Source organism: Dermochelys coriacea, chromosome 3 (assembly GCF_009764565.3).
Source record: "Dermochelys coriacea isolate rDerCor1 chromosome 3, rDerCor1.pri.v4, whole genome shotgun sequence".
In the NCBI taxonomy this organism is placed as follows: domain Eukaryota; kingdom Metazoa; phylum Chordata; order Testudines; family Dermochelyidae; genus Dermochelys; species Dermochelys coriacea.
Window position 1 is genome coordinate 112,675,917 of NC_050070.1, and position 27,306 is coordinate 112,703,222.

General features: G+C 40.1%; 1 protein-coding gene across 2 annotated transcripts in view; it reads left to right on the top strand.

Annotated features, from left to right (window-relative positions):
• The window catches only part of ADGB (androglobin), a 228,747-nt gene that overhangs the window by 190,122 nt on the left and 11,319 nt on the right, over positions 1-27,306 (top strand). For both annotated transcript variants that reach the window (XM_038395342.2, XM_038395345.2), the window contains 3 exons: positions 15,538-15,719; positions 18,175-18,330; positions 22,467-22,575. In XM_038395342.2, coding sequence (XP_038251270.1) covers positions 15,538-15,719; positions 18,175-18,330; positions 22,467-22,575 — 447 coding nt within the window. The remainder of the gene's footprint in view (positions 1-15,537; positions 15,720-18,174; positions 18,331-22,466; positions 22,576-27,306) is intronic.

Consider the following 27,306-nt stretch of genomic DNA (forward strand, 5'->3'; position numbering starts at 1 on the left):
TCAAACTCTGTGCCTCTTAGCTTGGTGCATTCAGTATAAAACCAAATATTAGTCACATTTGTTCCAGGATCATGCAGAAGATGCTATTCTCTGGCAGTGGAGGAGCATTAGGGGTTCACAAACTCTCCTTTTGCTATGCACCCACAAGTACCCAACACAGACTCCAAAATAGACATCACTGGTCATGGATGGGAGGTCAGGAGATGAAGTAACTCAGCACATTGCTAGTGCAGCCTCTGCAGGACTTGTATGGAGCCACCAACAATGATCAAAGCTGCCTACCGCTAGCAGAGACAGCAACCCAGGACACATGTTGATGCTGCTGCTACCAGCCCTCCTTTCAGCAAATCTTCCTTGAGGCGCAATGGACCTGAACAATGCAGCAAGGTGTAGTTTCCATCTGCTTGTGCTAGCCAGGGTGATTCTGACTCACTGTACTTGGAAGCTGAATCAGGCTTAGATTTAACATTTCATATTATTGGGCCATGCAAACCCTGTCACAATTTGTCATTAATGTCACTTTCTATCACTTTCAACCAAACCACATCTAGAACTAAAAATTAAATTTAGAAAGTTGGTTTAAAATATAAATAACATTTATTTGGTTGGTTAAATGTATGAATAGAGGAGTGAAGTTCATGGAGATCTCAGTCAGTGGGACTGCGTCAGACCATCTGTTAATAATAGTGACATTGGTAAATAAAGTACAAGGGTCAAGATGTTACTACAGAGTGGTTCCAGAATACCAAAAGTGACACACAGAAATTAATAATGGGGCTCAGCAGTCTTAACTTAATGGCTATAGAAAATTTATTTAGGCTTTCTGTTTACACTTCGAAATCCAACTGGGAATGAATCTGTTAAGAGAGACACCCCAAGGAAATATTTCTTGTACGTGCATCTCATGTGTCTATATCTGGTTTTCATGTGTGTGAATGGAAGAATTTCTGAAATATTAAAAAGAAAAGGAGTACTTGTGGATGCATCCGATGAAGTGAGCTGTAGCTCACGAAAGCTTATGCTCAAATAAATTTGTTAGTCTCTAAGGTGCCACAAGTACTCCTTTTCTTTTTTTGCAAATACAGACTAACTCGGCTGCTACTCTGAAACCCGAAATATTAAAGCAGTTCTTTTAAATTCTCAGGCCAGGATCTGCTCTCAAAATCCAATAGCTATTTCTTTTGTCTTTTTAGGTGAAAAGAGAGATATGGATAGGATGAGAGAACTGGGGTGTTTTTGCCCCTTACTTTTATAGTTCAGTCACCCTTTGAAGTCTATTTTCCTGAGAGTGACCCCTAGAAAAAAGTTCCTTCCAGCCCAGAGCAAGGAGATATGGCATGTGGGGAGAGGAGTTATACTATTTTACTAAGATGCAGATCATCTTTGCCTTCTTTCTTCCCCCTGTCACTGCCTGAGGACTGTTTACAGCTCATATGCAAACACACATCCCTTTAAGACAGGTCTGCCTGACCCATTCTATCTAACTGGGGCTACCTGAGTTTGTGAGGGCGTTCCATTCGTAAGGGGCAAATGGAAGAAAACACAAAGCTGTTAGTGGGCAGAGCTTCCAGAGAGCGGGAGAGGATCTACTGAAAGAGATGCTGAAGGAATAGTCAGAGAAGCAGCAAGAGAATCGGGAGGATGGTAACAAACCTAAGGAAAGACTATATTAATAAGGAGGAAGTAACTGACAGTGACAAAGGCATTAGAGAGGTCAAGGAGGATGAAGAAGGAAAACTAGGCTCTGAGATGTAGTCAAGAAAAAGTAAAAAATAAGCTTGGTGAAGATCCATGGTGGAGACAGAAGATAAGCATTTGAGCAAAGATAAAAGGGAAAGGGACAGTAGTTGAAAAGTGAGCTAGTACCATGTTTCTAATCTCTCTAGAGACTAACAAATTTATTTGAGCATAAGCTTTCGTGAGCTACAGCTCACTTCATTGGATGGATCCGATGAAGTGAGCTGTAGCTCACGAAAGCTTATGCTCAAATAAATGTGTTAGTCTCTAAGGTGCCACAAGTACTCCTTTTCTTTTTTGCGAATACAGACTAACACGGTTGCTACTCTGAAATCTAATCTCTCTGGCTCCCTTTGGCAATTTGGTGTTGTCTGTGAATTTCATTAACATGCTGTTGATCCCCTCTTCCAGATCATCAGTGAAGTTGTTAAATAAAATCAGACAACATCAATCCCTGCAGTTTCCCACAAGGCTCTTCCCCCCCACTGAATAAATTGTCATATGTCATGAGTGCTGAAATTCCACCAGTCAGTTTTCAATCCATATGACAGAGAGAGGTTTTGTGAGATGCTTTACTGAAATATAAACATAATATATCTACCGCATTCTGATCATCCACCAATTTGTTTGATTGATATATACACACTATCAAATTTGTTTAGCAAGATTTGATCTTTATATATTCATGCTGTTTGTCACCCATTGCTATATTATCTTCTAGAGCTTTCTTTTATTATCAGTTTCACTACAGTATTATATTGGGGACTGACATTGAATTTATCAGATGGTAATTAATAGCATCCCTCTTTTTGAAGATTATTATAACATTCGCTTTTTTCAGTCTTCTTGTATCCTTCCTGATTCTCCAGGACTATTCCAAAATAATTTTTAGTGGTTCAATACAGTTTTTAAGCAATTGTGTTAATATTTGAGGATGTAAATCATTTAGAGTAGCTGATTTGTATGTCTTCAGATTTTCTAATTTTTACCTTAGCCATTCTTTACCAATAATTAATTACATTTTTAACATGGACTGATTTATTCCCTAGTTGACTGAACTCATTTTCTTTATTTCTCTTTTAAAGGCATATTTTAAAAAGGAGATTTAAAATCCATCACTACATATTAAAAAAGCAATTTTTTTATATAGGGCCTGATCTCGCACCGTTGAAGTTAATGGAAGTGGTGTCATTGACTTTATTGAGAGCAGGAGTGAGCCCAGGAGGAAGAAATAAGGGAGACTTTAGGAGGGATTTTTATTAACAAAGGGCCTGCTGTCACACTTCTATTAACAAAGGGCTTCCTCACAAAGTAGTGCTTGCCACATTGGGCTCAATACAAATATTTTAGTCTGGTGAATGATACAGAGTATCCTTATATAGGGATTCATTTTAAGGGCTAAAAGAGATTACTCTGTCCCCTAATACTATCTGTCTTCCAAGATAACCCAGTAGCATTGCATTTAAAACTCACAGGACATATCTGAAAATAAGGTATATTTTAAAGTACTGCAAAATTAAATCAATACTAATATTTAGTATATGAACCAGTGTTACTACTAATAGTAATATTTTATCTGGACAGTTTTGTATAGATGGTATGAAAATACTTAAAATACAGTAAGCATATTTGGAACAAAATGACACTGAATATTCTAAACCTCCTTCTGAATGTGAACCCATTATTAAAGCAGTTTGGAAACTTGGCTTTACCATCCTAGGCTCCCCTGTGGTGTAACAAATTATGTCATTTTTCAGAGAGATGGATAGTGCCAGGAGGAGTCGTAACAAAAAATTTAAAGTGAACATTGATTTTCAAACACAATTCATAGATACAACAATACTGGTATATAACAAAAAAGAACTCTTTCATCATGGGAATTTTAAGAAAGCTGCATTGAGCAAGATGGAAAATTCCTGTAACAAACCTTCATGGTTTCTGTTGGTACTTTTTAATATAAGACAACAGTGCCATCTGCAGTAGATTTTTGTACTGGAATTAACTTGTCAGGACAAGAACATGTTGTTCTTTTAAATTAACATGTGCATTTGTCTGAGGTTTTTCTTTTTTTTAAATAATTCACCTTTTAGATGAAGACCAGTAGTTATCATGTGGTCTATAAATTATTGTTTCACAAATGTTTAGGTGAAAGTCAATTCTTTGCACGCAATTGTCATTTGTGTTTTGTAAAGTGCTACATATATCCCTAGTACTACTGTAGATAAATAGTTAATAATAATAGTAATATCCAAGAGATGTGCCAGAGCTACTAAATATTAATCTGCATTACAACCCCCTCAACATTCAGAGGTGTTTGGATTCAGGGTTCGGGTTCAGCCCAAGATCTATTTAAGATAGGTGGATGCTAGTACCAGATTTTGAATCTGAATCCAGGTTGCAGGTGAAAACCAACATCTTGCCCAAAATTTTAAATTCCATTGATTAATTTTTGCTGTTTTTTCTTTTCTTTCTTAAAATTCCTTAGAGCTGCTGTTTGGCAGTATTTTTTTTTTTAGTGATGAGGACTGGGGGAAAATAGCAAATACTATCTCAGCAATAATAATAGGTTGGTTGCTATACATGCTATATTGGGAAATGTCTGTATTGTACCGGAGATATTGCTATATATTACATAAACAAAACTACATTAAAAGAAGGTTATTTAGATTGCAAAGTCAAGTACTTGAAAGTTAGGAAATACCAAATTTTTGATTGCCTGTGCAACCTTTAATTCTGCTCCCAGTGTGTCCATCTTGTGCACTGAATGAGGCTGAGATCCTGTGGAAAAAATAGTTGGTGATCATGTAATTATAGACTGGATTATAATTCATAACATGAGGAAGGCAACTTAAAATTGCCTGGGCAACTTGTACATTTGGCATGTTCTAAATTTCAAGTGCTTTGCAAACCAAATACCATTTTTATTATAGTTTTTGTGTGACCATCTACTGGGGTTCCCAGAATTGTGACTTCCTATGTTACCCTTCGCAGCCACAGCAATTGAGAGTTTTGCTGCTGAAGAGCTATGTATCAGCTCCCTGACACACTAGCTTGTCTGTCCTGCCAGCAAACTCTTCTGGACTCTGGCAGTCCAGACCTTGTCTAATAAGTAACAATGAGTGAACCCCACCTCCTGAGATCCCCAGAGATGGCTTCCTGCAGTGTCCAGCCCTCTCACTTAACACTCACAGAGGTTATTAAGTTAGCTGCTCACTTAAGGAGACAGTATTCAGCAGCTTATTACCTTAACACGGGTTAACAAACGCTGTTTTAATCACAGCACTAAATTTGTTTATACTAAAAGTAAAACAAGTTCATTAAACAAAAAGACATAGGTTTAAGTGATACCAAGTATGGGGAATAAAGTTAGAAAGGGTTACAAGCAAAAACAACAAGGAGTCCTTGTGGCACCTTAGAGACTAACAGATTTATTTGGGTATAAGCTTTCGTGGGCTAAAACCCACTTCATCAGATTCACAGAGTGAAAAATACAGTAAGCAGTATATATATTACAGCACATGAAAAGATGGGAGTTGCCTTCCAAGTGAGGGGTCAGTTCTAATGAGGCTAATTCAATTAGGGTGGACATGGCCCATTCCCAACAGTTGACAAGAAGAGGTGAGTATCAACGGAGGGAAAATTACTTTTTGTAGTGACCCAGCCACTCCCAGTCTTTATTCAGGCCTAATTTGATTGTGTCAAGTTTGCAAATTAATTCCAGTTCTGCAGTTTCTCATTGAAGTCTGGTTTTGAAGTTTTTTTGTTGAAGAATAGTTACTTTTAAGTCTGTTATTGAGTGACCAGGGAGATTGAAGTGCTCTCCTACTGATTTTTTAATGTTACAATTCTTGATGTCTGATTTGTGTCCATTTATTCTTTTGCATAGAGACTGTCCGTTTTGGCCAATGTACATGGCAGAGGGGCATTGCTGGCACATGATGGCATATATCACATTGGTAGATGTGCAGGTGAACGAGCCCCTAATAGTGTGGCTGATGTGGTTAGGTCCTGTGATGGTGTCCCTTGAATAGATATGCGGACAGAGATGGCAATGGGGTTTGTTGCAGGGATTATTGGTTCCTGGGTAGTGTTTTTGTTGTGTGGTGTGTAATTGCTGGTGAGTATTTGCTTCAGGTTGGGGGGCTGTCTGTAAGCGAGGACTGGCCTGTCTCCCAAGGTCTGTGAGAGTGAGGAATCGTCCTTTAGGATAGGTTGGAGATCCTTGATGATGCACTGGAGAGGTTTTACTTGGGGGCTATAGTTGACGGCTAGTGGCGTTCTGTTACTTTCTTTGTTGGGCCTGTCTTATAGTAGGTGACTTCTGGGTACCCTTCTGGCTCTGTCAATCTGTTTCTTCACTTCACCAGGTGGGTATTGTAGTTTTAAGAATGCTTGATAGAGATCCTGTAGATTCATAGATTCATAGATAATAAGGTCAGAAGGGACAATTGTCATCATCTAGTCCGACCTCCTGCACAACGCAGGCCACAGACTCCTGCGAAAAACCTCTCACCTATGTCTGAGCTATTGGAGTCCTCAAATCGTGGTTCAAAGACTTCAAGGAGGAGAGAATCCTCCAGCAAGTGACCCGTGCCCCATGCTACAGAGGAATGCGAAAAACCTCCAGGGCCTCTTCCAATCTCCCCTGGAGGAAAATTCCTTCCCAACACCAAATATGGCGATCAGCTAAACCCCGAGCATATGGGCAAGATTCACCAACCAGATACCCAGGAAAGAATTTTCTGTAGTAACTCAGATCCCACCCCATCTAACATCCCATCACAGGCCATTGGGCCTATTTACCATGAATAGTTAAAGATCAATTAATTACCAAACTCATGTTGTCCCATCATACCATCCCCTTCATAAATTTATCAAATTTAATATTAAAGCCAGATAGGTCTTTTTGCCCCCATTGCTTCCCTTGGAAGGCTATTACAAAAGTTCACTTCTCTGATGGCTAGAAACCTTCGTCTAATTTCAAGTCTAAACTTCTCAAAGACCAGTTTATATCCATTTGTTCTTGTGTCCACATTGGTACTGAGCTTAAATAATTTCTCTCCCTTTCCGATATTTATCCCTCTGATATATTTATAGAGAGCAAGCATATCTCCCCTCAACCTTCTTTTAGTTAGGCTAAACAAGCCAAGCTCCTTGAGTCTCCTTTTATAAGACAGGTTTTCCATTCCTCGGATCATCCTAGTAGCCCTTCTCTGTACCTGTTCCAATTTGAATTCATCCTTCTGAAACATGGGAGACCAGAACTGCACACAGTATTTCAGGTGAGGTCTCACTAATACCTTGTATAACGGTACTAAAACCTCCTTATCTCTACTGGAAATACCTCGCCTGATGCATCCCAAGACCACATTAGCTTTTTTCACGGCCATATCACATTGGCAGCTCATAATCATCCTATGATCAACCAATACTCTAAGATACTTCTCCTCCATTACTTCTAATTGATGCGTCCCCAGCTTATAACTAAAATTCTAATTATTAATCCCTAAATGCATAACCTTCTCACTATTAAATTTCATCCTATTACTATTATTCCAGTTTATAAGGTCATCCAAATCTTCCTGTATGATTTCCCGGTCCTTCTCTAAATTGGCAATATCTCCCAGCTTTGTATCATCCACAAACTTTATTAGCACACTCCCACTTTTTGTGCCGAGGTCAGTAATAAAAAGATTAAATAAGATTGGTCCCAAAACTGATACCTGAGGAACTCCACTGGTAACCTCCCTCCAGCCTGACAGTTCACCTTTCAGTAGGACCTGTAGTCTCCCTGTTAACCAATTCCTTATCCACCTTTCAATGTTCATATTGATCCCCATCTTTTCCAATTTAACTAATAATTCCCTATGTGGCCTGGTACCAAATGCCTTACTGAAATCTAGGTAAATTAGATCCACTATGTTTCCTTTGTCTAAAAAATCTGTTACTTTCTCAAAAAAGGAAATCAGGTTGGTTTGGCACGATCTACCTTTTGTAAAACCATGTTGTATGTTGTCCCATTTACCATTGACCTCAGTGTCCTTAACTACTTTCTCGTTCAAAATTTTTTCCAAGACCTTGCATACTACAGATGTCAAACTCACAGGCCTATAGTTACCCAGATCGCTTGTTTTTCCTTTCTTAAAAATGGGAACTATATTAGCAATTCTCCAGTCATACGGTACAATCCCTGAGTTTACAATTCATTAAAAATTCTTGCTAATAGGCTTGCAATTTCAAGTGCCAATTCCTTTAATATTCTTGAATGAAGATTATCTGGGCCCCTCGATTTAGTCCCATTAAGCTGTTTCAGTTTCGCTTCTACCTCAGATATGGCAATATCTACCTCCATATACTCATTCCCATTTGTCGTCCTACCATTATCCCTCAGATCCTCTTTAGTCTTATTAAAGACTGAGGCAAAGTATTTGTTTAGATATTCCTTGACCTTAACTCCATCCTCAATGTTAAGCGGTCCCACTTCTTCTTTCTTTGTTTTCTTCTTATTTATATGGCTGTAGAACCTTTTACTATTGGTTTTAATTCCCTTTGCATGGTCCAACTCTACTTGACTTTTAGCCTGTCTCACTTTATCCCTACATGTTCTGACCTCAGTAAAGTAGCTTTCCTTGCTGATCCCTCCCATCTTCCACTCCCTGTATGCTTTCTGCTTTTTCTTAATCACCTCTCTGAGATGCTTGCTCATCCAGCTTGGTCTACAACTCCTTCCTATGAATTTATTCCCTTTTCTTGGGATACAGGCTTCCGATAGCTTCTGCAGCTTTGATTTAAAGTAATCCCAGGCTTCCTCTGCCTTTAGATCCAAAACTTGTTCAGTCCAATCCACTTCCCTAACTAATTCCCTTAATTTTTGAAAGTCAGCCCTATTGAAATCAAAAACCCTAGTTGCAGATTTATTTTTGTTAATCCTTCCGTTAAGTTTGAACTGAATTAGCTCATGATCACTTGAACCAAGATTGTCCCCTACAACCATTTCTTCTATGAGGTCCTCACTACTCAACAAAACCAAATCTCAAATGGCATCCTCTCTAGTCGGTTCAGCAACTACTTGATGAAGGAATCCAGCAGCTATCTCATCTAGGAAAATCTGAGCCCTATTATTATCACTAGCACTCGTCCTCCAGTCTGTATCTGGGAAGTTAAAGTCTCCCATGATCACACATAATGACAGGTTTCAGAGTAGCAGCCGTGTTAGTCTGTATTCGCAAAAAGAAAAGGAGTACTTGTGGCATCTTAGAGACTAACAAATTTATTAGATCATAAGCTTTCGTGAGCAACAGCTTACTTCATCGGATGCATTTGGTGGAAAAAACAGAGGGGAGATTGATATACACACACAGAGAACATGAAACAATGGGTTTATCATACACACTTTAAGGAGGGTGATCACTTAAGATAAGCCATCACCAGCAGCAGGAGGGGGAAGGAGGAAAACCTTTCATGGTGACAAGCAAGGTAGGCTAATTCCAGCAGTTAACAAGAATATCTGAGGAACAGTGGGGGGTGGGGTGGGGTGGGGGGGAGAAATAACATGGGGAAATAGTTTTACTTTGTGTAATGACTCATCCATTCCCAGTCTCTATTCAAGCCTAATTCCAATTCAGCAGTCTCTCGTTGGAGTCTGTTTCTGAAGCTTTTTTGTTGAAGTATAGCCACTCTTAGGTCTGTGATCGAGTGACCAGAGAGATTGAAGTGTTCTCCAACTGGTTTTTGAATGTTATAATTCTTGACGTCTGATTTGTGTCCATTCATTCTTTTACATAGAGACTGTCCAGTTCGACCGATGTACATGGTAGGGGGGCATTGCTGGCACATGATGGCATATATCACATTGGTAGATGCGCAGGTGAACAAGCCTCTGATAGTGTGGCTGATGTGATTAGGCCCTATGATGGTGTCCCCTGAATAGATATGTGGACAGAGTTGGCAACGGGCTTTGTTGCAAGGATAGGTTCCTGGGTTAGTGGTTCTGTTGTGTGGTGTGTGGTTGCTGGTGAGTATTTGCTTCAGATTGGGGGGCTGTCTGTAAGCAAGGACTGGCCTGTCTCCCAAGATCTGTGAGAGTGATGGGTCGTCCTTCAGGATAGGTTGTAGATCCTTGATGATGCGTTGGAGAGGTTTTAGTTGGGGGCTGAAGGTGATGGCTAGTGACGTTCTGTTATTTTCTTTGTTGGGCCTGTCCTGGAGTAGGTGACTTCTGGGTACTCTTCTGGCTCTGTCAATCTGTTTCTTCACTTCAGCAGGTGGGTATTGTAGTTGTAGGAATGCATGATAGAGATCTTGTAGGTGTTTGTCTCTGTCTGAGGGGTTGGAGCAAATGCGGTTATATCGTAGAACTTGGCTGTAGACAATGGATCGAGTGGTATGATCTGGATGAAAGCTAGAGGCATGTAGGTAGGAATAGCGGTCAGTAGGTTTCCGATATAGGGTAGTGTTTATGTGACCATCGCTTATTAGCACCGTAGTGTCCAGGAAGTGGATCTCTTGTGTGGACTGGTCCAGGCTGAGGTTGATGGTGGGATGGAAATTGTTGAAATCATGGTGGAATTCCTCAAGGGCTTCTTTTGAACCCAGGAACCTATCCTTGCAACAAAGCCCGTTGCCAACTCTGTCCACATATCTATTCAGGGGACACCATCATAGGGCCTAATCACATCAGCCACACTATCAGAGGCTTGTTCACCTGCGCATCTACCAATGTGATATATGCCATCATGTGCCAGCAATGCCCCCCTACCATGTACATTGGTCGAACTGGACAGTCTCTATGTAAAAGAATGAATGGACACAAATCAGACGTCAAGAATTATAACATTCAAAAACCAGTTGGAGAACACTTCAATCTCTCTGGTCACTCAATCACAGACCTAAGAGTGGCTATACTTCAACAAAAAAGCTTCAAAAACAGACTCCAACGAGAGACTGCTGAATTGGAATTAATTTGCAAACTGGATACAATTAACTTAGGCTTGAATACAGACTGGGAATGGATGAGTCATTACACAAAGTAAAACTATTTCCCCATGGTATTTCTCCCCCCCACCCCACCGCACTCCACACTGTTCCTCAGATATTCTTGTTAACTGCTGGAATTAGCCTACCTTGCTTGTCACCATGAAAGGTTTTCCTTCTTCCCCCTCCTGCTGCTGGTGATGGTTTATCTTAAGTGATCACTCTCCTTACAGTGTGTATGATAAACCCATTGTTTCATGTTCTCTGTGTGTGTATATAAATCTCTCCTCTGTTTTTTCCACCAAATGCATCCGATGAAGTGAGCTGTAGCTCACGAAAGCTTATGCTCTAATAAATTTGTTAGTCTATAAGGTGCCACAAGTACTCCTTTTCTTTTTGCATAGTTGACCAGATTCTCTGGCCAGGACCCTTCGCAGAGCTCAAAGTGCTCAGTTCCTTTGCCTCCTCATGGATTCCTTGCCCAAATGGATTTTTCTCTCTCCTTATCTTTCCAAAGTTCATTGACTCTGTTTCAAGAGGAAGGAAGTCTTCCCATGCAGTCTCCATCCCACATCGAGATTAAGTGGTCAGCTTTCTCCACTTGCTGTCCTGATGGCTTTGTTTAGGTTGCATGTTATTGTGCTTTGCTTAGTCTTTGGTCACACCTTCCTTAATTTACATCAGAGACATAGTCAAACAGGTGAAACCAGATTCCTTTGTCTGGAACAGGTGGCTTAGGCACTGCTTACCAAATACATTTTAAGAACATACTTCCAGAACATATTGATAAAGTCCTTTCTGGATTTATTGTACATACATCACACAAGAATATTAATGATAATTGAGTTATTAGTTTTCCAATTATATATTACTTGCCATCTTTTGGGTATTTATCATGACAACAGTATGTCAACTGGCATTGGGGTGCTCTTAGGGTCACAGATTTGTGTGTGTGCGTTTAAGATAAAGGTAAAAAAAATTGTATGTGCAACTGTAGCAGCCTCCACCCCTTATCATGAATCATCAGCAGGGTCTGACTCCTGAACCTTCAACACTGCACTTTCAAATCTGCTACTCTTTGAGCTGTGAGACTAACATAAACTGACTGTAGGAGAAGGCAGTTTTCCCAGAGTGGGAGGGAAATGGATTGCTGGATCCAGGTGCTGGGCTGAAGTCTGGTTAGGGGGAAGCCCTGCCTGGTCTGTCTGTCTCTCTTTCCTCTGCCCTTGGAGTTGGGGATCCTCCTGACTTGCTTGTTGCCCCAGAGGAGTGATTGTCCACTGGAGCCATGAGGTGAGTCTGCGGGAGGGGAATGTGGGGAGCCTAGTCCATATATCTCTCCCAGTCTAGGAGGTGGGGAAATTTCCTGCCTGACATGATGTTCTTTGGGATAAATGGTCCACTGGGGCCATGCACTGGGTTAGAGGTTTACAGTGGGTAGAGAATCAAGCCCAGCTCTCTTCCCACTTCTCTCTGACAGCTGTTCTGTGGCAGTTCTCTGATGCCCCAGTCTGCTATGGTGGTAGCATGAGCTCAGCCTTGGAATGTTCATTGATTTTTGACAAGCTTCCAGAAATTTCCTGAGGAACACTAGTGAGAGAAAGGAAATGGCAATTTTTAATACTTTCATTCTCAGCCAAATTTGAATAGGATTTTATGGGACAAAGAAAAGGCACCTCCATAGCCCAGAGGGGTTACACCTCCCAAATTTAACAGACCTGCTGCAGACAATGGGCATATGAAAGCTGTTCAAAGATAAGGTCACAAGAAACCTTTATATTCTGCCTAAAGATATGGGGGAGTCTCCATCACTGGAAATCTTTTAATCAGGACTGAATGTCTTTCCAAAAGAGATGCTCTAAGTCAACCAGAGGTTATGGGTTTGTTGCAGGAATCACTTAGTGAAATTCTATGGCCTGTGAAACAGGAGGTCAGACTGGATGATCTAATGGACCTTTCTAGCCTTGGCATTTATGAAATGGAAATTGTTATGCAATGTAAATATCGTAGTTGCTACCAGATTCCTCTATTCTCTTTTAATTAGTGGCTGTCAGTTATCAGTATCTGTTGCATCCAAGCTGCAGGGTTATAAAATTACCATGTTCTGTCATTTAGTTTCCTATGATTGCCACAGGATCAGTGAGCTGGAGCCCACTTGTGTCCTTGATGCTTTCCTCCATCGTGTCTCCCTCTTTTTTCCTATCTTATTAGGTTCCAGTTCAGCAAGGCACTTAAGCACCTGTCTAATTTTAACCATGTAAGTAGTAAGACTGGTGACTTGGTTAAAGTTAGGCAGGTATTTAAGTACCTTACTGACTCAGGGTCTTAAGGGACCAGTTGTTGTACCCAGTGCAAGACCAGAACTACAACTCAGCCAGGTTCTGAGCCATTCCTGCAGCCACTGGATCACTCTGGAGCACAACATAACAGAATCCCAGCCATGCCCTGTTTAACCTTTACACCAAGAGTTTGGGGGGGCAGGAATTGATGTAGAGCTGCTTATGCCATCCCTGCGCCACCCAGGGATTCCTTCTCACAGGGTGTTAGTTGGACCAGATTTACAGCTTCTTTCCACCCCTGGAACAATGCAAAGGGACTGTAAGCTGGGCCAAGAATCTGGCTCAGAATGTTTAGTGTTCGTTTTTAGTAAGGTGGAGGTGCTTATTTAAAAACATGGGAAATTCATATATTAGGTTCTACAAAGCATCCCCAGTAGCGATCTCTCGGCTGCCCATCACTGATGTCAATACACTAAAATTCAGAACCCTTCAAGGTCTTTAAAGAAGTCAGCAAAAACTTGCAGCATCCCAAAACGCAGATGACTGTATCAAGCATCATTTAGCTAATGGCACTGCCTGTCTCTAATGTATTCAGATAAATACAAACTTTTTATATATAAATATTTTATCTTTAAACGTTAATAATTCACAGAATAGTGCACATGCTCCAGCTTGATTTATTATGGTAATATGCTATGGTAATAGGATATTAAATATAAAGTCATTAATGTCATGATATTGTAACTTCAAGTTATATCATCAATATTTATTTCATACTAGCATTTCCTCTAGAGTTTTTATTATTTTCAATATTTACAGTGATTGCTTTAATTTTTGCTTTCATTTGTTAATATATGCTTCAGTGATTTTGAGTCAATTTAAGCTTAGCACTGCAGTGCCATCATATATTATTTAAATCTAGTATGAGAAGACATTTTTCTACATAACAAAAATAATATTTCAGACTGTATGCATTTCTCTGTTGTTTACTTATCTTTTTATAGTCCCATATAGCCCAAAGAAGGAGACTGCTCCAGTCTTTCCACTGGCTTCAGTAGGCTTTGGATCTGACCCCATGGCAGGAAAGCTTGCACTCAGTTGAAAGGATGTAGGAGCACAGTTATGGCGCTGCATTTGGCACTAAGGGCTTGTTTACATGTGGGATAATGCACACACTATAAAGGATGTGATTTCCAAAGTGCACTAAAGTGTTGAGCATTACTTAGTCTGTGTAGACCCTGCTGGTGCACACTGAGGATTCCCTAGTGCACTTTCTAGCTTTGTTTGAAACAGTACTGTGTAAAGCACACTGGGGAACCTTTAGTGAGCACCAGCAGGGTCTACACTGACCAATTGATGAGCAAAGTGTTAGTGCACTTCAGGAATCACACCCCTGTAGTGTGTATACACTACTGTGTAGACAATCATTAAGAAAGAGGGCTTTGTAACAAAAAGATTTCAAGAAATATTGATTGACAGGCTATAAAATAGTTACATTTTTCTTTACACTCTACCAGTCCCCATTTCCCAAATAGGATTAACTGTCTGCCTTTTGTAATCAAATCTACATGTTCAACATAATCTTTCTGTATATTTCAAGGCATATGAATTGGTGATAAGATTCAGATTTCAAACTTAAAGCTTTTTAGCTCTCTGAGATAGTTTAAGATCTAGCTCATTGTTCAGTTCAACACATAAACTGTGTGTGCTATTTCAAGTTTCTGTATTTTTCTTTTTTAAAAACAAGCATGTTAAATGAAAAAATATCTGTTAATGCACACATAGCTAAGGGAAGATACCTCAGGATGTTCAGTTCTGATTTTCTCAGCATCTTTTACTCTGACACACTGCCACATACACAATATTATGGTACAGACAGTAATACAAAATATGTTGGGATTGACATCAGAGCCATAACTTTGAATTTCCTGATTTTAGTGTATATGCAATTCTTTAAAATGTTTCTTAATCAGTGCAATATTTTGCTTTCCCTCTCCCCTGCATTTCCCATTTCACTCTCCATGCTTGTGGGCAATAAGAGGTGTAGCTTTACCCCACTCACACTCACCCAGTACTGTGGCCAGCCGTGCATCAGGTGATATATGCTATTGGGCTTGCATAGGTGACATTCGTCTTGGACCATGGTGGGGAACCAAGAGGGAGATTGTGGTTTTCTGAGTCACAGTTTGATTACTGGGCTGCTCCTGGGTCAATGAAACGATGCACAGCCCTGTACACAGGGCTTATGGCAACACCACAGTTGAGGCCTAAGTAAGGTACTATTTAAGACAAAAAGGATATCAGAATCTGGCCTTTTCTAAGCCAAGTATTAAAGTTTTTCTTGCCCTACGTTTATTTTTCTCCTTTTTCTGCCAAACAATGCTAATTCAGTGCTTAATATCACAAAATCATTAACTGGTTTCTCTTTTTCTTTCTGTATTGTTGAATGACTTTTCTGTTCCATCCCGGATATAATGTGGGGACGTTTGTTCGCTGTTGGTAATGGTCTTAAATAATTCACACCATCCTCACAACGATGTATGGATAGCACATGGTGAGAAACATGATGAACCCATTCCAGCAGTAAACCAGGATTGTTATAGCAATTTTGAAGGGCCAAAATCTGCAAGCACTCCTAAAACAACTAGAAAAACAAAAGATAAAGCAACTGAGAAGACAGAAAAAGAAAAGTCCAGTAAAGATAAAACAGCATCTAGACCAGAATCTCAGGTAAGAATAAATCAAGGAAGCCTGTAGATAAAGTATATGTGCAACCCCAACATTTCCTAGATGTTCTTTGGCATAAAATTATATTATTTGGTGGTTCCATGTTCACAAATAAATTGTGTCCTCATACAGGATGTAAAAGTACTTACAGGCAGCTAAAGCAGAATAACCAGGAATACATATATTTCTCTATATCATGCTTTGTCTCCTTCCTAAATATGTAGAAATGTTAGATGATATTTGTAAAATATGTTTATCTTGTATTATATGATTGATGTACTTGTTTGGTCACAACAATATCATTTCGGAGACAAGCTTCATCCAGCCCCTTTTGGAGATCCAGCCTCACTTACATGAAAGATATGTTGATCTCATGACTTGCACTTCAGGGGAATTCCTGGCCCTAGTACACAGCCTAAGCAGCTATGCAGTACTTGGGATTCCACAGGGGCCCAAGAATGAAGAAAGGAGACTTTCCACAACATCCAGCTTCAGATCTGAAGTAGCTTAGGTGTTGGTTACAACCCTCCTATCAGGCAACTAGACTGGAGTGGCTGGTGGAGCCACTTAGTGGTAGATTTGCTGGCATTGCCCCTGCCCACCAACTCCCCTCTTCTGAGGTAGCACAATGTAAGGGTTCTGTGGCATGCAAGCAGTGTTCATCCCCTGCAGAGGCTGCTTGCATCCAGCCTGCTCATGTGGTCCTCCCTTGGCCAAGGCTGGGTAGGCAGGATTTGTTCCTTTTGCAAAAGAGCAAAACACCAGTATATCAACTATCTGGTGCAAGGCTGCTGTTAGCCTTTCAGATCTACAGTATACTCCTATTTTAAGAGACCAATGATGCAGAGCTGAGAAAAAAATTTGACCATTTTAGTGCAATGAAAATTTATTTTGAAAATTAGATGTTTTGCTCACAAAATGGACAATGTTCTGATAACTGAAACACTACTGTAAAATCCCCTCATGAACACAAACACTTAGGGAGAAAATGTGATTTGTGTCAAAGATTGATCAGTTTGTAGAAACCTTCAGATCTTTCAAAACTTGTTTTTAAATTACTCCAAGTGCTAATTTCTTTTGTTTCTAAAAACTTTCATAATTTCTTAAAATTAAAAAATATGTATAATTAAAACATTTTAAATGACAATAAGATTTGTGCAAACTGACAAAAGTCAGCTTACAGCCATGGAACTGTATTGACTTCATTGGAGCTACTGCCAATATACACAGGTATAAGTAAGAGCAGAATCAGGCCCAGTAAATTCCAGATCAATAGTGAGCCAAGTCATTAAAATGGAGTGAGGGGCAAAAGCAAAGATAAACCATTTTTAGCATACAATCTTTACTAAATGGTCTAATTGACCTTTATAGATTGCAGATAGACTAATTCCCAATGAGAGAAAACAATGATAATTCATCCTTTAGTGGTATCATTTTAATTTTAATCATCCTTCTACGGGAAACCCATAGGAGGGAAAAAGAAAAGGAGTACCCATGGCACCTTAGAGACTAACAAATTTATTAGAGCATAAGCTTTCGTGAGCTACAGCTCACTTCATCGGATGCATTTGGTGGATTTTTTTTTCCACCAAATGCATCCGATGAAGTGAGCTGTAGCTCACGAAAGCTTATGCTCTAATAAATTTGTTAGTCTCTAAGGTGCCACGGGTACTCCTTTTCTTTTTGCGAATACAGACTAACACGGCTGCTACTCTGAAACCTGCCATAGGAGGGAGTTAAAGTGGAGGATGTCTCCATGAGGTTTTCATGCAGAATTTCTTCCTAATGGTTCTGGGAGGCCTCTTCATATACCTACAGCTTCATGTGGGGGAGGTGGGGGAAATCCATGCTAACTCAGAAAATCGATAGAACTTCCAATTGTGTTAGATGTCTACCATCAGCTCTGCTGGGAATGGGAAAAGACACACCCACCTCCTCTCTGAATGTATCTTGACTGTTCAGAGAGCCCTTTGTAGGATGTAGGCGAAAAGTGACATGCTGCTACAGAGGTGGCCGAGACTCTTTCTATTCAGAAGGAGCTCTGCACCTGAACTGATCAGGCATAATTGACTTCTTAGTCAGAAAATTACCATCCTTTTCCAAAATGATTATCTCATTGGTAAGCTAGTGTCAGTGAGATACATTTATTTTTAACATTGATATACATGAAATGGAATAAGAGAACTTTCATGATTATTTAATTCCAGCCATCAGGTGTGCAGCAATTCCCTACTGAGTGTGAGCACACCTGTGAACATCAGAGGATGGCATTAATAAAAAAGAGGCTTCCTTTGACAATCACGCTCTACCAAGCAGTGAATATCAAAAGTGTGCAGGACTCTCAAAAAAGTGGGAAATTATCAAAGAGCAGCAAAAAATGACTAGATCCTAAAAAGAAATAATGAATGTAGATAACCAATAAGTTTAGTTCACTTGCTTTGCTCGATTCCACCTTCAGCAATCTGATCCGAACAAACCTTACTGGATCTTGCGTCTCGTCATTGAACAGAGTGAGGCAGAGGTGCTGGAACTGAAGAAAGACACAGAGAGAGCAGATGAGATCAAAGCCATGAAACAAGCATGGGAGTCTGCAGAACCAGGAAGAGCTGTCAAGGTAATCAGAGCTCATTCTATTACAAAAAGAAAAGGAGTACCCGTGGCACCTTAGAGACTAACAAATTTATTAGAGCATAAGCTTTCGTGAGCTACAGCTCACTTCATCGGATGCATTTGGTGGAAAAAGCAGAGGAGAGATTTATATATACACACACACACACACACACAGAGAACATGAAACAATGGGTTTATCATACACACTGTAAGGAGTGATCACTTAAGATAAGCCATCACCAGCGGGGTGGGGGGGAGGAGGAAAACCTTTCATGGTGACAAGCAAGGTAGGCTAATTCCAGCAGTCAACAAGAATATCAGAGGAACAGTGGGGGGTGGGGTGGGAGGGAGAAATACCATGGGGAAATAGTTTTACTTTGTGTAATGACTCATCCATTCCCAGTCTCTATTCAAGCCTAAGTTAATTGTATCCAGTTTGCAAATTAATTCCAATTCAGCAGTCTCTCCTTGGAGTCTGTTTTTGAAGCTTTTTTGTTGAAGTATAGCCACTCTTAGGTCTGTGATCGAGTGACCAGAGAGATTGAAGTGTTCTCCAATTGGTTTTTGAATGTTATAATTCTTGACGTCTGATTTGTGTCCATTCATTCTTTTACGTAGAGACTGTCCAGTTTGGCCAATGTACATGGCAGAGGGGCATTGCTGGCACATGATGGCATATATCACATTGGTAGATGCGCAGGTGAACGAGCCTCTGATATTGTGGCTGATGTGATTAGGCCCTATGATGGTATCCCCCGAATAGATATGTGGACAGAGTTGGCAACGGGCTTTGTTGCAAGGATAGGTTCCTGGGTTAGTGGTTCTGTTGTGTGGTGTGTGGTTGCTGGTGAGTATTTGCTTCAGATTGGGGGGCTGTCTGTAAGCAAGGACTGGTCTGTCTCCCAAGATCTGAGAGAGCGATGGCTCGTCTTTCAGGATAGGTTGTATATCCTTGATGATGCGTTGGAGAGGTTTTAGTTGGGGGCTGAAGGTGATGGCTAGTGGCGTTCTGTTGTTTTCTTTGTTTCTTTGCATACTGTGGGGCCATGCGGGTATCCCCGATACTGTCACGGCTAACCTGGTGGCAGAACTTTGTGACTTTGTCCTGACCCATAACTATTTCACATTTGGTGACAATGTATACCTTCAAATCAGCGGCACTGCGATGGGTACCCGCATGGCCCCACAGTATGCCAACATTTTTATGGCTGACTTAGAACAACGCTTCCTCAGCTCTCGTCCCCTAATGCCCCTACTCTACTTGCGCTACATTGATGACATCATCATCATCTGGACCCATGGAAAAGAAGCTCTTGAGGAATTCCACCATGATTTCAACAATTTCCATCCCACCATCAACCTCAGCCTGGACCAGTCCACACAAGAGATCCACTTCCTGGACACTACGGTGCTAATAAGCGATGGTCACATAAACACCACCCTATATCGGAAACCTACTGACCGCTATTCCTACCTACATGCCTCTAGCTTTCATCCAGATCATACCACTCGATCCATTGTCTACAGCCAAGCGCTACGATATAACCGCATTTGCTCCAACCCCTCATACAGAGACAAACACCTACAAGATCTCTATCATGCATTCCTACAACTACAATACCCACCTGCTGAAGTGAAGAAACAGATTGACAGAGCCAGAAGAGTACCCAGAAGTCACCTACTACAGGACAGGCCCAACAAAGAAAACAACAGAACGCCACTAGCCATCACCTTCAGCCCCCAACTAAAACCTCTCCAACGCATCATCAAGGATCTACAACCTATCCTGAAAGACGAGCCATCGCTCTCTCAGATCTTGGGAGACAGACCAGTCCTTGCTTACAGACAGCCCCCCAATCTGAAGCAAATACTCACCAGCAACCACACACCACACAACAGAACCACTAACCCAGGAACCTATCCTTGCAACAAAGCCCGTTGCCAACTCTGTCCACATATCTATTCGGGGGATACCATCATAGGGCCTAATCACATCAGCCACAATATCAGAGGCTCGTTCACCTGCGCATCTACCAATGTGATATATGCCATCATGTGCCAGCAATGCCCCTCTGCCATGTACATTGGCCAAACTGGACAGTCTCTACGTAAAAGAATGAATGGACACAAATCAGACGTCAAGAATTATAACATTCAAAAACCAATTGGAGAACACTTCAATCTCTCTGGTCACTCGATCACAGACCTAAGAGTGGCTATACTTCGACAAAAAAGCTTCAAAAACAGACTCCAACGAGAGACTGCTGAATTGGAATTAATTTGCAAACTGGATACAATTAACTTAGGCTTGAATAGAGACTGGGAATGGATGAGTCATTACACAAAGTAAAACTATTTCCCCATGGTATTTCTCCCTCCCACCCCACCCCCCACTGTTCCTCTGATATTCTTGTTAACTGCTGGAATTAGCCTACCTTGCTTGTCACCATGAAAGGTTTTCCTCCTTCCCCCCCCCTGCTGCTGGTGATGGCTTATCTTAAGTGATCACTCTCCTTACAGTGTGTATGATAAACCCATTGTTTCATGTTCTCTGTGTGTGTGTATATAAATCTCTCCTCTGCTTTTTCCACCAAATGCATCCGATGAAGTGAGCTGTAGCTCACGAAAGCTTATGCTCTAATAAATTTGTTAGTCTCTAAGGTGCCACAAATACTCCTTTACAGTTTAAAGAGTGAGAAGTACCCACGGGAGTGGATTAACGGCCTTCCCCTGGGGACAAACCTGTAAGGAAATGCTTCATATCCATTAATTGGGCCCTACTCCTGCAATCAGACTCACACAGCCCAATCCTTGCACCTGTGAGCATCTGATTGCAGAAACATGGCCCAAATTTCACAGAGATAGATTTTGAAAAGCTTACTGAGGAAAAACATTGAAGTCAGGGGTAGTTCTTGCCTGAGGAAAGACTTTGGGATTTGGCCCGGAGTAAAGAGAGTTTTTTATTTATTAGTTTATTACTTCTTTTTACTGTTGTTAAATCTAAATGAAATGCAAAAGCAATTTTTAGAGAATTTTTTTAATTTTCAAAAAAACAGATCATAGTATTAAGAATACAGTCCAAACTTCTACAGAATCTCTCATTCTTAGTAGTTAGTGAGTAGCACTTTAAATTCTGGTTTTTGTCAGTGTTCTGTTCTTTATGGTTAACAACAGGTTGTTTTTACTGTGTAAGTGCTAACAGTTAAACAGCACCAAATGATTACAACAGTAATTGCTTAATCTAAGGGGGAAAGATATTTGTTTAAATATTTATTTGTATTGCTGATTTCTTATGTCAGTTCTGACTGTCACACTGACACAATATATGTTATATGATGCCATAACAGGAGGAAAGGGAATGTGTAAAACAGGCTTTGTTTCTCCGGATATATTTGCAGGTAACCCAGCACTAGATCTGTGTAAAAATCTCAATTTTTGCTTCCTGCCTCAGGAAGAGTTATAGACACCAGCCTAATGATGCATTGTTTATAGATGCTCCAGACAGCATTAGTATCATATATGTGGCATATACTGTATATATTCAGTATGCAAAGACTTGCAGTGATAAAAAAGTCAGCCACTTGAGTTTTAAGCTGTTATTAAAATTTTATTGCGTACTCTTCGTTTTACTGAACCACAATCATGAGGACTTATTTATCAAATTCCTGCCCATTTACTTAAGGTGCACTTGACATAAATAGCAATGTAACTTTATTTCCCATGAGTATGGCATGTTAAAACTAAATAACAGATGTTTTTAAAACATATATTGAAAAACTGAATGTCAGATATTGACAAATTGTTATTGCTTCAGAGAAGATTTAAGCAATCTGATACAATGCCCCTCTAGAGTATATTTGTGACACAAGTCACTCTCCCAGATTTATCCTTTTTTCAGTGGCTCACTAATCAGCCATGAGGGATGACTTTCTTACTTATCAAAACAAAACTACTCACCAATAATCATAAATCATATATCAACCCTTACTAAGTGTTTACTAGAGCTAAAAATTCCTTTTCAAAGATTTCTTGCATTATTTGTTACAGTTTCCTTTTTAAAAAAGATTCTTTGACATTTAAAGTAGCTTGCAGTACATCTATTTTTTAATTATCTAGACTAAATCATTTTTTGTTTTCTAGGCTTTTCAGGAACGTATGCATTTTGTTAATAAGTGCATACAGAAGGGTTCCACAGAGCGCACAGCTGAGCCCGAAAGTGTCAGTGTTGCACTGGGTCCAGGAGAAGGAGGTATGGGTTTAACTTTTCTGCAAAACAAGTTGTCCTACCTAGAAGAATTCTAATTTAAAGTTATTCATAAGGAGTAATTACATGGCAGGCAGGAGGTTGCCAAAATGAAAATTCTGTGAATCGCTGTAGTACAGACTTTTCTGTGATGCATTCTAAATTATGGCCCATGCATGTCCTAGCCTATTTTTTAATACAGACATGTGATCCTAGGAGATTAAACATCCCATCGTGTGTTACTCTTTTGATCTGAACAACCTTTCTCATTAAATGCTGATGGCAAATGGATAACATAGCTCTCATCAAAATTGTTCAGTGCACATTGGGGTTCTAACTAGTAAACATAGTAGTGTTATTTATGTACGTTCATTGCAAAAACACATACCCTATTGAACTATGTTTGCTGTAGAGGTCATAGCTGTAGAAATATTAAAAATGAATTCAGAAGCTGAAATAGTCACCATGATTCAAGGACATTACTATTTCTTGATGTTCATTTTCTGTTTTAATGTCATGCTTATGAAAAGGGCCAGACTGACAGTTCTGGAAAGTGATGTACTAGCCACAGAGCACATGCAGCATATACTGTAGCAGCACAAGCTTCTCCACAGACTCTACAAATGTCATCCAACTTTCTGGTAGGGCATATTTCTAGGGGTAGTTCAGTTTTCATTTCCTAACAATCTCTGGACTCTGTGAGAATTCCAACAAGAGTCCTGGTGGTTTTTTTTGTTGCAGCACCTTTCTGCTAAGAATAGTACTGAGATCAGCCCACCAGAGAGTACACAATATCAAATACCAATCTGATTGTAACAACATTGGTCTCTGTGAATTTGGGTGGAATTCAAATGTGTGACTAATATGTGCAAGAATCAAGAATATGTCCACACCCACTCATTAAACTGTTAACACTAATACATTGCCAAATAGGAAAATAATTCTATATATCAGAACATAAAGCCCTAGAAATTGACGCCTAGCCCACCATGTCTTGTGCTTTATATGTATACTGCAATAGCTACTTCTTACATTTTAAATTGAGTTAAATCTCGAATTTTTATTTCCTTGTATATTAAGTTGTAAAACAGAGTCCCCATAATTAATAGTTATCCTGCAGCTGCTTTTAGGATGAGTTCCCCTTACCTGGAGAGAGAGACACCTGATGTCAAGACTTCTCCGACAATATATACAAAATGTTGCTGTCTTACTGCTGGCCATTTAGGTTTGTACAAGAGAGCCAATTTTAAATTTAGCAGTGTTTTTCAAACTGAGGTACGCGTACCCCTAGGGTTATGTGAGCTCTCATCATGAGAAAAATCCTGAAATGGCGAATTTATCCCTTACAGACCTTTTTTTTCTGTTTTCATAGGTATATTATAACCCTATTTTAGATGGGGGTATGTGGTAGACTACATTATTTGGAAAGGGGTATGCAGCGTAAAACATTTGAAAACCACTGTGTTAAGGGATACACAGTAATGAAAAAATTCTCGGCAGCATTTCCAGCAGATTAATTTTCTGAGTAAAATTGTATCATACTCATTCAGTAAATCAGAAATGTTGATCATATGTTTCATTTATCCTGAACCTGCTAATTGCCCCCCTTACTTGACACACATTTATTATTTTTAAAACCACAGCTATATTTCATACATTTAATACAGTTCAACTGTTTTGGGTCTGGAGTGCTCAGAACATGAGTGCGACATGATCATTTGATTAACACGGTCACCAACCATGTACTGAATGCCAGAATTTGAACTAAATTGAGCATTTAGGTTCTGATCCAAAGACTCTTGAAGTAAATGGAAGACTTTCCATTGATTTTGATGGGTTTTGGATCAGTCCCTTAAAGAGTGGCAATTGGAGAAAGGGGCCTTTGAGCATTTTTGTGTGCATTATCTTTGTAAATGTTGTTTTGTTCTGGAGAATAATTGTCTGATGAATAGCCCAAAGACACTTACAATTTTTCATTTAGCACCCTTGCTAGACCACCATGTAGAAGACTCCTTCACTACCCATATGCTGCATGCTCAGCCCCCCATGCACAGTACCATAGGCCAGCTACCACAAATAAGGTACAGTAGGCCACAGCCAGCTGATATTCTGGGAGAATGGCTGTCCTGGTAAAGTCCATATAGCACGAAATTTGTGTGGGAGAAGGAAAGGAAGGTGATATAGTTCTTGCACACAAGGCATAAGCACTGTAGACCTGGGCTTAGGGCTGCAGCTCCTGGAGTCATGGGATGACATCAGGAATTCAGCTTTAATGTTTAAAAAGGTTATTTTTCTAGCCCTCATGCTTGCAAAGAAAAACTTGAAATGTGAATCAAGTGTAACTGATGTAGTATCACTTGCCTGACTCTGCAGACAGCCTGCAAAATAGCTCTCTGAGACATATGAAGTGAGACATGAACTCTCTAACAGGCAAGAATGTCTTAATGGAACATCTTGTTGCTTTCCAGGGCCCTCGCCAACACTACCCCTGCAGAAGACCATGGGCTAGGAGGAGAAGAAAACCTCCTTTCTGCAGTCCTGTCTTTGCTTTGCTGGGCTAGTGATGGAAGAGGCCTCCCCACGCTGCTCTAGTGGGTAATAGCTGAGGCCTTCAGGACAGACAACAGTCCTTCTAAAAACAGAGACTAGTGATCCAGGGAGGGGAGAGTCCCAGTTCGGCCAAAGAGAAGTGATGGTCCCCACCCAACACTAACCCAGGCCAGGGCTCTTGTGTAGGTGGTTCTCCTTCCCATTTGGGGAAGGACCACAAGGGGATCAAGATTGGCGTAATCTGGCCATGTTTGTATTTAAGATTAAAAATTCAACGGCTGAAAAAGACATCAGCAGTAAATGAAAATGTTGTGCTCTCTGCCTGATATACACGGGAGAGCAAAAACAGTGAAGCTTTCTCAGTAAATTAAACTCTCATCAAATCAAAACAATCTTGACTCATTTAATCCCATTGTCACAGAATGACATAGTGTTATGCACAAGTTGTGTAATAAAAAATACAACTGATGTCAACCTGAGGGAAAGTTGGAATTGTAAAGAGATGAAGCATTGAACATGTATAAATTTTAAAATATCCTGTTTAAAATCTTGAGTTTTATTCAAAGTTTTGGAACAGGTACAGAGAAGGGCTACTAGGATGATCCGAGGAATGGAAAACCTGTCTTATGAAAGGAGACTCAAAGAGCTTGGCTTATTTAACCTAACCAAAACAAGACTGAGGGGAGATATGATTGTTCTATATAAATATATCAGAGGGATAAATACCAGGGAGGGAGAGGAATTATTTAAGATCAGTACCAATGTGGACACAAGAACAAATGGATATAAACTGGCCATCAGGAAGTTTAGACTTGTAATTAGACGAAGGTTTCTAACCATCAGAGGAGTGAAGTTCTAGAATAGCCTTCCAAGGGGAGCAGTGGGGGCAAAAGACATATCTGGCTTCAAGACTAAGCTTGCTAAATTTATGGAGGGGGATGATATGATAGGATAGCCTAATTTTGGCAATTAATTTATCTTTGACTATTAGCAGTAGATTTGCCCAATGGTCTGTGATGGGATATTAGATGGGGTGGGATCTGAGTTAGTACAGAGAATTCTTTCCTGGGTGTCTGGCTGGTGAATCTTGCCCATATGCTCAGGGTTTAGCTGATCGCCATATTTGGGGTTGGGAAGGAATTTTCCTCCAGGGCAGATTGGCTCTGGGGGCTTTTCGCCTTCCTCTGCAGTGTGGGGCACAGGTCACGGGTCACTTGCTGGAGGATTCTCTGCACCCTGAAGTCTTTAAACCACGATTTGAAGACTTCAGTAGCTCAGACATAGGTTAGGGGTTTCTTACAGGAGTGGGTGGGTGAGATTCTGTGGTCTGCATTGTACAGGAGGTCAGACTAGATGATCATAATGGGCCCTTCTGACCCTATTCTGGGAGAATGGCTGTCCTGGTAAAGTCCATATAGCACGAAATTTGTGTGGGAGAAGGAAAGGAAGGTGATATAGTTCTTGCACACAAGGCATAAGCACTGTAGACCTGGGCTTAGGGCTGCAGCTCCTGGAGTCATGGGATGACATCAGGAATTCAGCTTTAATGTTTAGACCCATAAAGTCTATGATTCTATGATGAGCAGTTCTGTGAATTCTATTTCCCTCCCTGCCTTAACAGGAACTTAGAGTCAAGTAATTAGACTGGAAAATAGGGAGTTTAGATACGATGAATTTGTGATTAGCTTTAAATATGCCAGCTTAGCGATTAGATTTCAGTAGCGATTTGGACCTTCAATTTAATTTAATTTTTATTTCTTGATATTTATTAATTGAGTTTGTCATTATACCTATATACTCAATTTAGGAGGATCATCCAGCGGGGGAGAGCAATTTTTTTTAACAGCAATGAATGCACATATAGCTTTTCATATGAAGCATTTCAAAACTCTTTTTAAAAATTAATTTGAAACAGCTACAGTTATCTGCAAATACTGACACAAATGCTTCCAGCCTAGAAGTAAAATCTTTTAGTGCTCAAGAACTACCTTTCTTGTTGCTGGGGAGAAAATTCCAATAATATCTTTAAAAGTCTCTTGTTGGTTGCTGTATTAAATAAAGGAACCAGATACTTTCATAGAAACAAACTATAGTGAGCGCCATTATATCTTGAAATTTACCTGAGTACTTGTAGTCAAATTTGCCACAGCTTTTGCAGCATTTCATAGTCAAAGTAAAAGGAATACA